The 14,935-nt window shown below is 38.2% G+C and overlaps 1 protein-coding gene across 2 annotated transcripts in view; it reads left to right on the forward strand.

Annotated features, from left to right (window-relative positions):
* The window catches only part of LOC139978542 (C-myc promoter-binding protein-like), a 66,995-nt gene that overhangs the window by 42,960 nt on the left and 9,100 nt on the right, over window positions 1-14,935 (forward strand). Inside the window, exons 8-21 of one of the 2 annotated variants that reach the window (XM_071988838.1) lie at window positions 76-142; window positions 1,527-1,727; window positions 2,963-3,138; window positions 3,522-3,564; window positions 3,834-3,974; window positions 4,726-4,867; window positions 5,692-5,837; window positions 7,335-7,453; window positions 8,284-8,466; window positions 9,164-9,308; window positions 9,937-10,065; window positions 10,881-11,118; window positions 12,513-12,725; window positions 14,455-14,667. In XM_071988838.1, the coding sequence (XP_071844939.1) occupies window positions 76-142; window positions 1,527-1,727; window positions 2,963-3,138; window positions 3,522-3,564; window positions 3,834-3,974; window positions 4,726-4,867; window positions 5,692-5,837; window positions 7,335-7,453; window positions 8,284-8,466; window positions 9,164-9,308; window positions 9,937-10,065; window positions 10,881-11,118; window positions 12,513-12,725; window positions 14,455-14,667 (2,156 nt within the window). The remainder of the gene's footprint in view (window positions 1-75; window positions 143-1,526; window positions 1,728-2,962; window positions 3,139-3,521; window positions 3,565-3,833; window positions 3,975-4,725; window positions 4,868-5,691; window positions 5,838-7,334; window positions 7,454-8,283; window positions 8,467-9,163; window positions 9,309-9,936; window positions 10,066-10,880; window positions 11,119-12,512; window positions 12,726-14,454; window positions 14,668-14,935) is intronic. The other variant, XM_071988839.1, reaches the window with a different exon arrangement.

Raw genomic sequence — 14,935 nt, forward strand, 5'->3', positions numbered from 1 at the left:
AGCGAGTCTCGTTGAGGCTAATGAACGTAATTTATTCATTACTTTACCTTCTCTTCTGTTTTTATTTTATGGCAGATACATTGCACACTTTATGCACGAGGTTCCTTTCCCAACCCCTCAGAGACCCAGGATATTCATGCAGGTGAGAAATGAAGCACGATAACAGGTTGTCATGGAAACTTGCCCAATTATAACGATTCAGAGGAAGCACCTTAAAAACCTGCGCCTGTCATTGTCGTTTAGTAATTAGTGATAATGTCACGCATTTTGAAGTATACGGTTGTCAACTGCTTTTTCATAAAAAGGAAGTAAACTACTGTGATGGAGATATTGAACCGGTGCTCAAGTATGTACGAGAGCTCGATGCATGCTGCAAATTATGTGCTTTCCAACATCACTATGTATAAATTTATAAGCCTGTGGTGCGTTTTAAGTTTTGAATTTGAAACAAGAATTTAACTATTGTATTTAAAATTTTAAAAAAATACATTTTTAGAGAGATTCGATAAAATTTTGCCATCGGGACAGTTACTTTACAGTGCTTTCTCATTGTATTAATTTACGAGTAGTTTGCATTTTCTCAAGTCATCCAATGTATTGGCCATAAATGTACAATACTTCCAAAAATTAACTGGGTTTACTACATAAGACATACTGTGTTTCAAAATATTTACTTCACAAAAATAGGAGATAAAAGAGTTTGGTAAAAATATATGCTGAATTACAGCACAGTAGGGAATCTTAACGTATTTGGTGACATGATGATAGGTGTTTCCTAGGTAACAGATGGCAGGTTATCTCAAAATTTGTTTCCAGAATCTTGATCTTAGTATTTTGCTTTTACAACTCTACAGGAAAAAGTAACAGCGTTTTTGTTAAGAACCGGGATGCACATCTTTCAGTATATATTGCAATTTGTGGAGTCGAGTAATCAGAATAATCAGAGTAATCAGTAATCAGGTAAATAATGATGAAGAGGGACAAATTTATCTGATAACTACAATCCTGTAGTGTGTCACAAATACTCTGTATATCATCGATGTAACACAGTACTTAAAGGCATTGAAGACTCGCCCCAAACCGTGTGCCACCCTCTGAAAAAAAGTTAACTTTCCATTGCTTGCAAGTGAAGTTTCCTTCTTGTCACTACAAATATGCAGACAGTAATGAAACGTGATACCTTGTCATCTTTTATCCAGACCTGAGATGTCCATTGCTGCTATGTACACTGTGTTGTGGGTATTGACTGTAGCAGCATGTACTGACTGTACACTAGTGTCTAATTACCGACGGTAGCAAGCTGTGTGTGTATTTTCTAGGATCAATGGTGGTGTCTAACACTTCTGTTACACCTCATTCAAAACTAGATCAGATTACCGGCATGAGATGTTTCTTTGTGTGCAAGTCTTCAATGCCTTTAAGGACATCCAAGATAAATCCAAGCAGTCAGTCAGATCTACCACAAGTCAAACTATTTACCTGATAAATCTTTTCCTCTTGTTTTTTCTTCATCTCGTCTCCGACAGCTCGGACACAGTTCCTTGGTCTTGGCTCAACCTCAGACATCACCTCTACCCCTTAGCGGAGCAAGTTACTGTGCTCTGCTTCAAAATCTCGGCCCAGAGACCTGCCTGAACCTGTTGACATATGTCCTGCTTGAAAATAAAATCTTGCTTCACTCACTCAGGCCAGCACTGCTCACAGCCGTAGCAGAAGCAGTCTCTTCGGTATGCTGAAATTTTTTTCAACATATGTTAAAAAATGAATGTCATGAAATGGGTTAAGAGTTTTCAGAGTTACATATTTTTGTTGCCTGTAACCATTTGAGCATTACATAACTAAAGAATTTTCTTTTTTATCTCTAGGAATAATTTTGTAAAACAAATGTTGCATCGCATAACAAAATCCTAGATACATTGTGAACCAAATTGCCAAAGGAATGCAAAAATGTGTCAAATTTGTGTATACACAGGATCTTATTGCTCAAACTTAATGGGGAAAAAAGATTAAAGAATTCCTTGTAAGAACTTGTGAACCTGACATCATGCCTATGTTACTTTGTGTGTATTAAAGTTTTCCACTTTGATACCACGATATCACTCTTATTTTCTAACCAGAACCACAAAGATTTGACATATTAGCAGCCGACAAGGAAAATTTTGAGTTTGACAATTTGAAACACATTTATCAGTCAAAACTGTCGTGTTATCTATTTGACATGGGATTAATCTTCAAAGTATGCTGAAAATCTTGTAATTGATCATGACATGTTGTATATTTTCATAATCTCTGGAGAGCAAAAACTGTAACTTGAAGAGGCGTAAAACTATAAACGAAAACAGCCATGATATTAAGCGTCATTAATGTGGTGTCTGTTCTATTAAACGGCTAGTAAGTGCGTAAATGTGACGTTGATGTCATCGTGCGACCGTAGATGCATTTTTGATTAGATCATCAAATTATGCATTTTACAACATTTATTGTCTGAAGGTTAAGAAAACAGAAATATTTTAATTGCGGGTGAGTGTCTTTCAGAACTATTATGTTGAAACAGGTTATGTCCAATTGTGTCATTGGAATGTTTATGAAGGGATTGGGGAGGTGGGGCTGGGGGGGGAGAGGGATTTGGAGTAGGATGGGCAGTGTGAGAGGTCAGGCCGGTCATAGGAGAGACAGTTGTTTCTTACCAGAGGAAATGAAGACTTATTTTCACCTAGAGGATTTGTTCTGTTGCAAGCAACATTATTCTTGAAGACAACTTGTGTGTAAGGTCAGTGGAGGGCCGGCAGACAGAAAGAACAGGCGTGGGTAAGAGAAGAGACCATCACAGCCTAGTGTGTGATTGACATGTGAACTCTTTTGTTTTGGCCTCTTTTATCTTCCTTTATCAGATCTTGTCATGATCTCGCTTCCAATTTTTGGATTCTCTCTATTTTTCTCCCCCTCCCCCCCCCCTTCACAGATGATCTTCCCCTTCGTCTGGCAATGTCCCTACGTCCCTCTCTGTCCACTATTTCTCGCCATGACGTTGAACGCCCCATTTCCAGTCATCTTCGGAATCGACTCGAGGTACTTTGACAAGTACGACCCTCCAACAGATGCTACCTGTGTTGACATAGACACAAACACAATTCTTCTGTGAGTACAGTTTTAAATTTTTTTTATGCCCATCTTTTTTTGTTCATCGTCTTCCAGTTTTAAAGAATTTGTCATATTTTATATTATGAGAGGATATCCTCAAATCGGATGCATGAAGTTGTTAGTTGTTTTTTAAGTGTCAAGCGAACCAGTAATTTATTTACTGAAGTATATAAATGAAACTATATGTACATTCATTTATCAATTTTCCTTATTATTGACAAACAGACAGACAGACAGTGTTTATAAGAAATATTTATAAAATATGGCCAGTAACTATCCTTGCCCAGATCATGCAACATGTATAACAGAAATAAAATGTTCTAGTTCGACTTATTTCCGCCCTTCTTTTCACTTTCGTTGTTTGAATTGTTTGTCCACAGACCTGATGACAAGAAAGGAATGTCATGGAAAATCTTGCCAAAGGTAAATTTCATATTTTAATGAGGATAGAAGGTTGTCTTTGCATTGCCCACTTAAGTTGGGATGTGCTGCTTCTGTCCACAAAAAAAAGATATTCCAGTGAAAGTATTCTAGTATTAATTTATTAAGAACAATGGAAAATAGAGAAACTATTGCAGTGATGAGAATTTGTTTCACTAAGTCAGGAAAGTTGTTTTAACATTAAAGGCATTCTACAGCATGAGATGACTCAACTTTGGATCCTGTAGATGATATCATTTTAACTTCTTCAGAAACCTGCCAAGAAATTACTGAGCATGTTGGCCAGTTTACACCGAGAGGTTTTAAGGACCGGAATCGGCGACAGCGTATCGGACGATCTAGCCATAGAGATGGCCCCGCTGGACGACGACTTCAATAAGAAGCGAAACCAGGTAAGCAACGGACAGAGGGGGGGGGGGGAAGGGTGTGCTTGAGTTGAGGAAAAAAATGATCAGAGTTTGAAGAGAGGTGAGAACTACAGTTAAATGGATTGAAGGGAAATGGAAAGAGTTGAGGGTTTTTGGTTCCATGCTAAAAGAAGGCAAATATATATGACAGGTGGGTTGGGTTTTGAGGTATTCATCAGATCAGGGTTTATGCAAATGAAGTTTCATTGTTATGCCATTTTGTAGTGTAGTTTAAAGAAAGACAAAGCCCCCCCCCAAAAAAAAAAAAAACGCTTCCGACATTGACTATATTTTGGTAACAGTCATATTAGAGACTTGTTGGCTTGTATTCATTTAAGCTATTTGGTTGGTATCGTTGATAGTTTTATACGTTAGATCTTAAAAGATCTGTGTATTTCATATTTATATGTATTATCAGAGAACCACGAAGGGTCATTGTGGTGTTCCAAAAGTTTATAAAAAGTTTATTTATATTAAAACAGTTAACTCTAGACATTTTATCTTCCATTAAAAATGCAAGAGTTCACCAGTCTGTCTTGAACCTGTCCTACCCTGTATGACTTACGGCAGTCCTTAGTTAAGTGTCTCAATCAGTCCTCATTTACCACCGTCCTTAGTTAAATGTCTCAATTATCCGTTAAGTCCTCCCAGTTGTGTCACCGTCTCTCCTGATAGTTTCTTGATTGATCGATCAGCACCCTCTTCAGTTTTTCTTTTTTCCTGTTCTTGGACGTAGATTATCCTTGAATTGAAAATTCAAGATGCCTTCCTAATATTTATGGCATCCATCATGAAGGATTACAACAAGTATCTGCTGCCGATAACCCAACAGCCGACTCAACGAGTGACCGATGCAGACGCCAGATTCGATTGCAGCGGTATGTCTTTACCTCTGCCACGACTAATCAACCATTAAAAGTATAGCCCCCCAGGCTTATTGGCATATAATGCAGTGTGATTTGAATATTTAATTTCATAAAATGTTGAATTTTGTCAGAAATTTGTCAAGAATTCTTTCCAAATTGAGATTCATATTTTGTTAATGTTCAGTCATATAATGGCATATCTTATTTGATAGAGACGTTCACATAGAGGTTCACTTCTATAGAAACGATAGGTTTCAGTGATTTCATGTGCATGTGTCTTCTTCTTTGATGTTAAAGGGACAAGACTTAAACTAAGGGGGAATGGAGGGGAAGGGGAGGGGTGGGAAGTGGTGCAATCACTGATACATTGGTATGATTCATTACCATATTTTGTGTGTAAGGTACATACTGAATGATTCCAATTATTCTACCACTATCAGAGAGAACACTTCTCTAGAAGTAATGGGACACATCTGCTTAATGTAGCAATCTCCCTATCTTGTGTTATTGATGTTGGTTGTGTTGATCCTTTCTAGTTAAGGAAATTTCAATGGCTTTTAGTGTACCATGTGAGAATAATGGAACAATTAAACTCACAATAAGAATTACTTATTCAAAACTTCAAAGCATTGAATTCGCTGTATTTATTTGGTCAGCGAGTCGAATGCAACCAAGGAAATTACATGCAACGTCGACGTGCCAAGCACGCAGATTGTATTTGTACAAATTGGATTTGGTTTTGTATATATGTATTTCTCTTCTTCTTCTTTCTCATGGTAATATTGTACGTAGGATAATTTCCAAGATTTATGATTTCTTGTCTTTGGTTTCTTAAGGTTTCATCAAGAGCAGAGATAGGGCTTCTCACGGATTCTTCAAACAACTGTCGAAAACGCAGCAGTTCATCAAGCTGGTGGAAGATGTATCCTTCGTGTCGGAGAACGACGAGCGTGTCGCTTTCTTCGAAGAATGTACAGAGAGGGTAAGTCTTCATTAGTTTGCTTGTACGTCATCGAAACTGATCTCCCCCGAAGCATCTTCAGTTTGATGAAATATCCTCATTACTTTTTTAATTACTCTCTATCTGCTTATGAAAGCAGAAAATTATATTTGTAAAGGGTGTGCTGACAGTTGAAGCAATCGAGTCGATGTTCTATTTAGAAAAACATCATGAGACCATAGGTCCACTTCCCTGTTGTGCGACTTAAAATAACAAATGAAATGACTGATATGAATTTAAGGTTTGTTTAACAAAGAGCCTAAATATCAAAACTTGCAATTTTTTTGTAATTTCATTGTTGAAAATATCAGCATTTATTCTGTATAAGGAAACAAAAAAATTTCCTTTTTTTGCACAACTTTCCAAAGAGATATGGCAATCAAACCTGCAGTGGGAGGATGAGTTTTAATTTGTCTCCAAACAGACACATCCCTTCACGGATATAGGCATTTTCTCTGCATTGCATCAGTGGCTGGTAACGCAAAAATCTCTTCTCCGAGTAGCTCTAGGATACAGACACTTTTACCTAGAATTAGCCGACAGTTATTTGATAACGAAGAATTTGTTGACGTGTCAACACCTGCTCTTATATATCAGCAGCAGTTGTCAAATTTTTTTAGCCTTTATTTGTGTGTTTTTTTTGGCTCCCTTTGGTGTGAAGACGGTGATTTTCTTAGTCAAAGAGAGAGAGAGAGAGTTGTTTGGAAATGGTTAATAACCTGGAATTCTTTTCTCCAGGCCAACTTTATGATGAAGGTTTGAATGTAAGCGTGAAATGACGTTGATTACCACAAATGGATAAAGGGAAAGTTTTGGTCATGGGTACACTAACTGTATTAATGTCCTACCTGTGATTTCATGAAGCTACTGATATACGTTGCTTGCTGTATCTTTAATTGTTCTAGTATTCAGTTTCCTCTTAACAGTTAATATATTGGCTTTGATAATTAATGAGTGACAAAAACCACGGCTGCCAAGTTTGGGGCATCAACGGGTTAGCTAATTAACTTAATTGATTGAGTGACAAAACGATGTTACTGTAAGTCCGGGTTTCTGGCTTTCATCTCATCATGTTGTGAATCAAATCCCATTGCATTATGGGTAAATTATTCCAGTGTATTGTAAGAGGTACACACAATTGCACTGAAACGGTAAATAAGTATTGAATGTTTTGCACACTAGCATTTGTAACATATTCCAAGTATTTTGAAACATGGACATCTCAAGTATCTTTTGCTTACATTGTAACACTCTGGGGTTTGTTTACATTAATGTTTACATCACTTTCACAAAAGACTTCATCAACTCAACACCAACTCAAATAAGTCATGAGTTTTTTTTTTTAACTCGTTGTCATCATTTTTACGTACTCCAACAGTATCTCATGTATTTGACGGCAAATTTTATCACGGTTCCTCCTGGGTTTGTGACCTAATCATCGGTTTAAGAAAAATACTATTCTTGATTGCTATCTTCTAGGTTGATCCTGAAGGTAAAGAGGATGTCAAACTGATTGATTACGAGGCTGTCCGCGACAGCGAACACACCGTCTTTGTTACGCCACCCGACGAAACAGAACTCGAGGGAATGGAATTTGAGTGAGTAGTATCCTTCATTGTTGAGGGCTTTTGAAATGACAACATTTGGAAAGGCTAAAGAAGTATTGTGTTTGTTGGTTTCATGTAAGATAACCTCTGTGACTTATGGTGCTTTGAGGATATCTTCATTCATCACTGAAGGTGATGCTGTTTTCTCTGATATTATTTACTTTGTTGAAACTGCCTCTCTTAACGCCTAATAGTTAACATTGATACATCTCCTATTACTGCAGAGGACGGATTCTTAACTTAAACCATGATCAGGGTTAAACAGACAGACAACTTGGAAAGTTCACAGCTGAAATGGCTGTTCATATGTGCAATAAATTAATCTAAAACGGGCAAGGACTTTCTAATATTGAACTTATAGTATATGCATAGGAGTTTAGTTTTCTCTTGGGGATGGTATGGTAGAGGGATTAGAGATAGAGAGGAGAGGAGTGGAGCTGGTATTGCATCAAAACAGAGTCTTACTACTGCAATTTGCAATCCATTGTGTGAGTTATATTTAGTTCAGTTTTCATTGTATCCAGTAAATACTGTGATAAGGCTAAGTTAAATCTGAAATTGGTCACAGCAACCATGGTCCCTGAAATGGGCAGTAGCCATGTACAATCTCAGGAAGGGAGAATGACAGGTGATAAGGGGTTGTGGGCAGTACAGCAATCTGGAAGGTAATTGTGGTAATTTGCCTTCAGTTCTGCCAGCTATTACTAACCTACCGATGCTCTTCAGTCAGAGATTGACGATAGAGATTGAACGACTGTTTAAATCCAGTTCACCTCTTGATACATCCGTATGCAATCTACTCTTCCTGGTTAATTTTTCAGCTACAAAGGATTTCCCGTACTGAACCCGTCCCTCTTCCTGCCGATGGGACAAGAGGGTAACATCGCTAATCGCAGCACCAGGAACGTCTTCAACAGTCCTTTCCCGCGGAGGACAAAACAAGAGATGAGGCAATCCCAGAAGATGGCTAAAAGCCAGGCATCGTCTCCAGAACAATGGGCTAAGTAAGGATACTGAAAATCTCTTTCTCTCTATCTCTCTCTATTGCTCTATGTGGCTCATCTATGGACAATTCTTGATTGTTAGCCTTGGGGGACAGTTTCATGTGAATTTGAAAGTTAAGTTATCAGTTTAATGAATTTTGTGTCAAAACTGCACTTCTGCTTTACAAAAGCGAAAAAACCAGCGTGAAGGAGCAATGATCTTTCCACAGAGGAGGATAATACTAGAAAGAGAAAAACATGTAGGTATCAGATGTATCGTAAATGTCACGTACGGCTTTGTTACTCCAAAAGCATCCATTTTCACGTATCTTTCAAAAGGGTTCCACTGTGAAACGGTTCATTCGAGTGGAAATTAACCAGTAGTATCTCCTAACATTTGAGAGGAACAATCCATTATCTCCAAAAGGTCAAGCATCTCTTAACAGTATGATGTTTCATCATGAAAGGAGTACTTACATCATATATATGTACCGGCAAGAACCGGTGGCAATGTTCTGTTGCATCTCAATATCCACATGGAGGCAACCTTGCCGTTCGGTGCTTCCACAAAAGATGTAACGTATTTAAGTTTCGTCTTGGTCTAGCCCGATCTCGTGTCATTTTTGATGTTTTCTTCCCATTTTATTTGATTTATTCCTTGCCACATATCTTCTAGTTTAGTCATATTTCTATCTCTTCTGTTTTCGTTTTTTTTCAGCTACCTCCTGAGTCAGTGCTACGCCCTCTGGTTTCTGCATCTGCCATCCTACGTTCAGGGCACACATTCCAAGACGAGAGCTCTCAAGGCGTCCTTTGAGGTGTTAAAGAAAATCCAAGGAAAGAATCTCAATCTTGTTGATGAGGTACAAGTCTGTTTTTTTTCCTTCCTCAGTACATATAATCGGCCGGGAAGGCGGGTACTTTAGCACGCTTAGCAGCCACATGTGTATATGAGAGACACTACAGGGAGATACACTGCACCTTTAAGTGGCTATCCAATTTACTGTTTTAGCTTATTGTGGATTCTGTTTCAATTTGGAAGACCATTTCAGAAAATATGAAATTTCATAATATTATATCATTTTTCATAATATTATATTTCATAATATTTCATGAAATATCATGGATTTCTCCCACCACATCCTTACTTAAACCTGCTAGGGCTCGAACCCACACCCTCCCAAATGATAGGTTTCATTGCATCGAAAGCGGCTGCCTTTATCCAGCTGAACTGACCATAGCAATGGTCAAAGGTTAAGAAATAAGTGCTGGACGTCGAATAGCTACATTCTGATGTGCTTTTACTAACCTAGAGTGGTCCTTACTGTGAAGTTATAATTGAGCTACAACTCTATTATTAATTAATCCCACATTTACCTGTGCTTTATAGTTTACCCTGGCCCCAGACCATAGCCCCCCTTCCTGACCCCCCTCCCCCTGTTCACTCTCATGAGGCCTGTTCCTCACAAATTTAACCCTTTCTTCCTACAGGTCTGTTATCGTATACTGATGCAGCTGTGTGGTCAGTACAGCCAGCCAGTGTTAGCTGTTCAAGTCTTCATGGAGATGAGGCAGAGAGATGTCAAGATAAATGCCATTACCTACGGATATTATAACAAAGTAAGAATCTCCCCAGTGTCTCGGGAAATGCATGCAATATCTCCAAACCATCGTTGCAGGGTCCCCCTCCCCCCCCCCCCCACACTTTGCCAAAGAAAATTCACATTTTGTAATCACAAGATCAAAATACAAAACGGTTTTTTAAAATTGGCCTTTTCTAGTATGGAGTAAAGTAAAGTGAGATTGATTCCTGTGTGGAATCTGTGTACTCTACTTTTTCATAATTTACCGTTTTATGGAAATGCCTTTGTTAAGTGTGGTCAACTGAAAACAAGTATCCCTAGAGCCAATGGTGATTGATTGGGTATTGTAGAATAGGTGGCGGTATTCTTGGTTAGTCGGAGCCTAGTGACATCTTACACTTATACATCAATAGGTAATTTGTACTTTTGTTGGGTAGTGTAGGATCTTGATGGTGGCCTGAGACTGTAAGTAGGTCTCAGTACACAAAATATTTTGCTATACACCTCTTGACTGAATTCCATGTGATGTTTGTAGCAGATTGAATAATTCAATGATTGAGATGGTTTCCCTCGGAATTACAGTCTGTTTGAATGAAGTAAATAAATATACTAAGAGTAATCAATTTTAGTAATGGAAAGAAATTGCTTAAACGTAGCTTACTTTTGACTGTTCTAGCATATATGCAACCTTACCGTGATGGTGTTTAGAAGCCGCTCAAAACCTGAAACCCATCTGTAAGTCCTTGGCTTTGGTGGCTGTGATGGGGAAGTATTAGTAGCCCTGGCATGTAAATCCTGGGGTGAAAACGTGAAATATAACACAAAATTTACTTACTTTGTCCTCCTCACCAGGCTGTCTTGGAGAGTCGCTGGCCCGCCTCTTCTTTCAGCGGGTATCAGCAGTGGGTAAAGCTGCGCCACACCCTGTTGGCAGTGGCGCAGTTCAAGCGCTCCCAGAAACGGCGCAGTTACTCGGACAACAGTGACGTGGTCAGCAGGAGCAGTGGTGACTCGGTCGAGGCTGATGGGAGGGTGGAAGAAGCATCTGCAAATCCTTGTACCATGACAAGAGAAGAGAAAAGCAGTACTGGTATGAATGATCTCTAACCCCTCCCCCTCCCCATTCCCCCAACCACCTCCCCATTTCCCCATCCCCCTCCCCAACCCCAAGTTTGTCCTTTTTCCTGAAATCTCCTTTACAAAATGGCCCAAAAGATTATATTTGGTAGTTTTTGTTACAGTAGAGTATTCCTGTAGCATTGAAATATTCTTACATGTAACTTGCTGTAATTTAAATCCTGCTCTTGTAGCTTGCAGGATGTTAGCTTATTTTGTAATTTCTTCATTTCTTCATCTATCAATCAATCAATCAATCAATCAGTCAGTTAGTCAGATGTCAGCTTATTTGGTAATCAATGATCCCATCCATTTCTTCATCTATCAGTCAATGAATCAATCAATCAGTCAGTCAGTTAGTCACTATTTCAGTCACTCATCTATCCATGTGTGGTTCTCCATCTCTTTGTTCAATGGGGAAACGATCAAAGAGGAAACGGAAAACAACCCGACAGGTTAGGGTACAAAAATAGGATATTTGGAAGGGTGAGGGTAACAACCAAAGCTCTCCACTCTATCCACCCCTCTGCCCCTCCACTTACAAACTTTTCCTTACTCTTGTTATTTTACCTTTGCTGTGGTTGACATCTCTGCACTTTTCAAATTGAGGTTTAAAGCATATAACCTAACCGCTAGAATCGATACAGTGTTGCAGTCATTGAAGCAATATTAAAAGTTATTCATCTGCTTGCTGTAACATCATCTTGCACTGTCTTCTCCAATGAAGACAAAAATTACCTCTAGACTTTGACTTAAAAAATTTGTTTTTTGTTTGTTTTTGCTTTTGCTTTGGGTGGCATAGTTTAGTATTCTACTTACTTAGGAAACAGTTATTTTATTTGATCTCATTTGCTTTCCTGGGGGATGCAGAATGCGTGTTATATACAGAATAGTTGTAGGTATTCTGAACTTCCCAAATCAAAGTACTGGTAACAGACCATTACCGAAATACACTCTGTCATAAGAAAGAGAAGCAAAGTAAATGTGAGTTTGCCACGCACATAATACCCCTCTCGAAGTAGTCGAATCTAGAATTATTCAAAAGTCAATAAGTTTTGATATTAACCAAACTTTGTGTGGTTCTATCACTTTTGCTGTTTGGTATCATTTGGTTTTTCTTCAAGTAGTCAAATCTAGAATTACTCAAAAAGTCAATAAGTTTTGATATTAACCAAACTTTGTGTGGTTCTATCACTTTTTCTGTTTGGCATCATTTGGTTTTTCTAGCTTCTTTCAAAGGCATGGCTGAATTGATAACCCTAAATTGCTTATTTTTTTTTTTCTCTTTTCCAATATTTCTTTTTTTGTAAATCTTCCCCTCCATCCCATTCTCGTTTCTGCTATTTCCCGGCATTTCTCTATCAACAGGCAACTCTGACATGGGGTACATGACCATGGATGAGTCCGCTACGGTAGACCTCCTTGGCTCCCCTGATTTGTCCCCTATCAGACCCCAGGAGACAAAACTGCAACCCCCACTCATTCCCCTGGGTGGGGATAACATGATCCCTCAAGAGGAAGGGGTCCAAAGTGCGGAAATCACGCCAGTACAAGAAGATGCTGCATCTCCCTTACTAAATGGTTAGCCAAAAAAATCATAAGCTGTAACCTTCTGTGTCTATGGTGGTTGTTTGCAACCCTTTGTCGCACCCAAAAAAAATAAAAAATTGTGAATATATATTCCCGTATCTGTGTTATGTTGCTAATACTTGCATATTCAGTTGGTTGTATCATGAAATATACTCAAATGTGCCAAGATCCCTTTATATATGGAGATTGTCGATATATATAAGTATATTTTTAATACTGTTTCTTTCATGGATATAGTGAATTAAACTAACCTCCTTGAAATATGGGATACCCTCCAAAGAAAGGAGAGGGGGAGGGTTAGAAAAAGAGAGGGCGATATTTTAGTTTGCAAATATATGTTTATATGTATAACGGGAAGCTTTCTTCAACATCGGTTGCTATGTTAACTTTCTGTTAAAATTTGGTGAATTTGTACACCTTGTATACCTCGCTCAAACCATTTCAACTCCTAGCTTTCCTCTAATCAGTTCATTTTTATATTAATTTAAATTAATATCCATCGCTTGGAATTAACAATTTTTACTCACAGTAGTGCTTGCAAGCGTGCTCATCATAACCTCACTTATCCAAAAACCTACACACACCAAAAAAATTAAATAAAGAAATAAAAAGAATTACACCGATGAAATAATACGTTCTGAAATAGGGGATCGAAACTGAAATGATTTAAAGACTATGTCATTTTTGTAAGATTCTTGTTGTGTTCTGCTTTGCTGTCCAGGTCAAACATTGGTTAGTTTTCATTTTACCTGAGGATAATCTGGCTTGCCATTGCAAATTGACGGGATGGTATCACTCGTTACCTGAAAACCAGAACCCCAAAAAACACAATGCAGCATAAATTCTAATAACCATGCCATGTTGCATTCAGACATCGTCTACAAATGGTTTTGGTTGTCCTACAATTAATCTGAAATCTTCCCAGCCATGAAATCTTTACTGGAAACCAGCATGGCTGTTTCTGTGATAGTATATAGATTAAAAGTTTTTTTTGGGGGGGAAATGTGATTGCAGATAACAGATATACTTTAGTGCCACATTTGATTTTCATTCTCACGAAGGAAGACACTGTTGGTTGATTAGATCACTCTTTGCACAAAGTCGGTATTTGGTAAAGGGTGAAACTCACCCAGTTTATACAAACCTTCCATTTGTAAACATTTTGGATAAGTGAGGTTTAACGGCATCCACCACATCACATTGAACATACTAATACAGTAGTTTGTGTTTCATTGTAAGACTAATTCATGTGGCCATCATTTGTATTTAACAACTGTTGTAATAACGCTGAATGAATTCAACATTAACAGTAGCTGCAATCCATAAATGTACATATATCGTCATCATACGTGAATACACATGTGTCTGATGCACAATTTATCTTTTTTTTTTTTAAATATTTGCAATATAGAATTTGAAATGTTGCTCGCATGAGAAGGATAAGGAAATGATTGAGACAACATTTAACAAAACAAGCTCCAAGTTCTCTGAACAAAAGAGGAAAGAGTTGATGAACTGTATTATGTAAATTTGTTCAAACTTTAAATAAATAAAAATAAAAACAACAAAATACAGAAAGATAAAAGAAATGCCAAATGAAAACCGGTTTTACCCTCAAGTTTTGTCGTATTATTGACACATATATTTTTGAAAAAGCAGTCTTTTGGTTGTGTTTTCCTGTCTTAACAAGCCTATGTTGTCGTTTAATATCACCTGACAGGACATGCCACAGGTCAGCTGTTGGTAGACACTGGACCCTGTAGCAACACCTCGACACCAGTCAACGCCTCAGATGACAACTCAACGCTAACAAACAGTATGATGACAGACATGGCGAGCCCCAAAACCGTCACCGTTTCCAGAAATAGTAGCATCGTTCGCAAGAGCGAAGGAAGTTCTAGTTCGATGGATGGTATCGCTAGGGGGAACTCAGGTGAGAGTTTTTTTTTTGCTTGCTTTTTTCTCCATAAGGCTACAAATCTTGATGAATTTGTTATTTGTTTTACTCTTTTCTTACCTGTCTCCTCTCAACTCATGAACTTTGACATCTAACTAATCTACCAGACTTGGTAACAGCTTAGCACTGTGCCCCCCTCACCACCCCCTGCCCCTCTGACCCACATTAGGAACACTGCCCACATCAGCTTCCTTCTGAATCTGCCATTCGGCATTTGTGACACACACCCTGTATTCTGCTGCTC

Source organism: Apostichopus japonicus, chromosome 13, assembly GCF_037975245.1.
Source record: "Apostichopus japonicus isolate 1M-3 chromosome 13, ASM3797524v1, whole genome shotgun sequence".
NCBI classification, from domain to species: Eukaryota; Metazoa; Echinodermata; class Holothuroidea; order Aspidochirotida; family Stichopodidae; genus Apostichopus; species Apostichopus japonicus.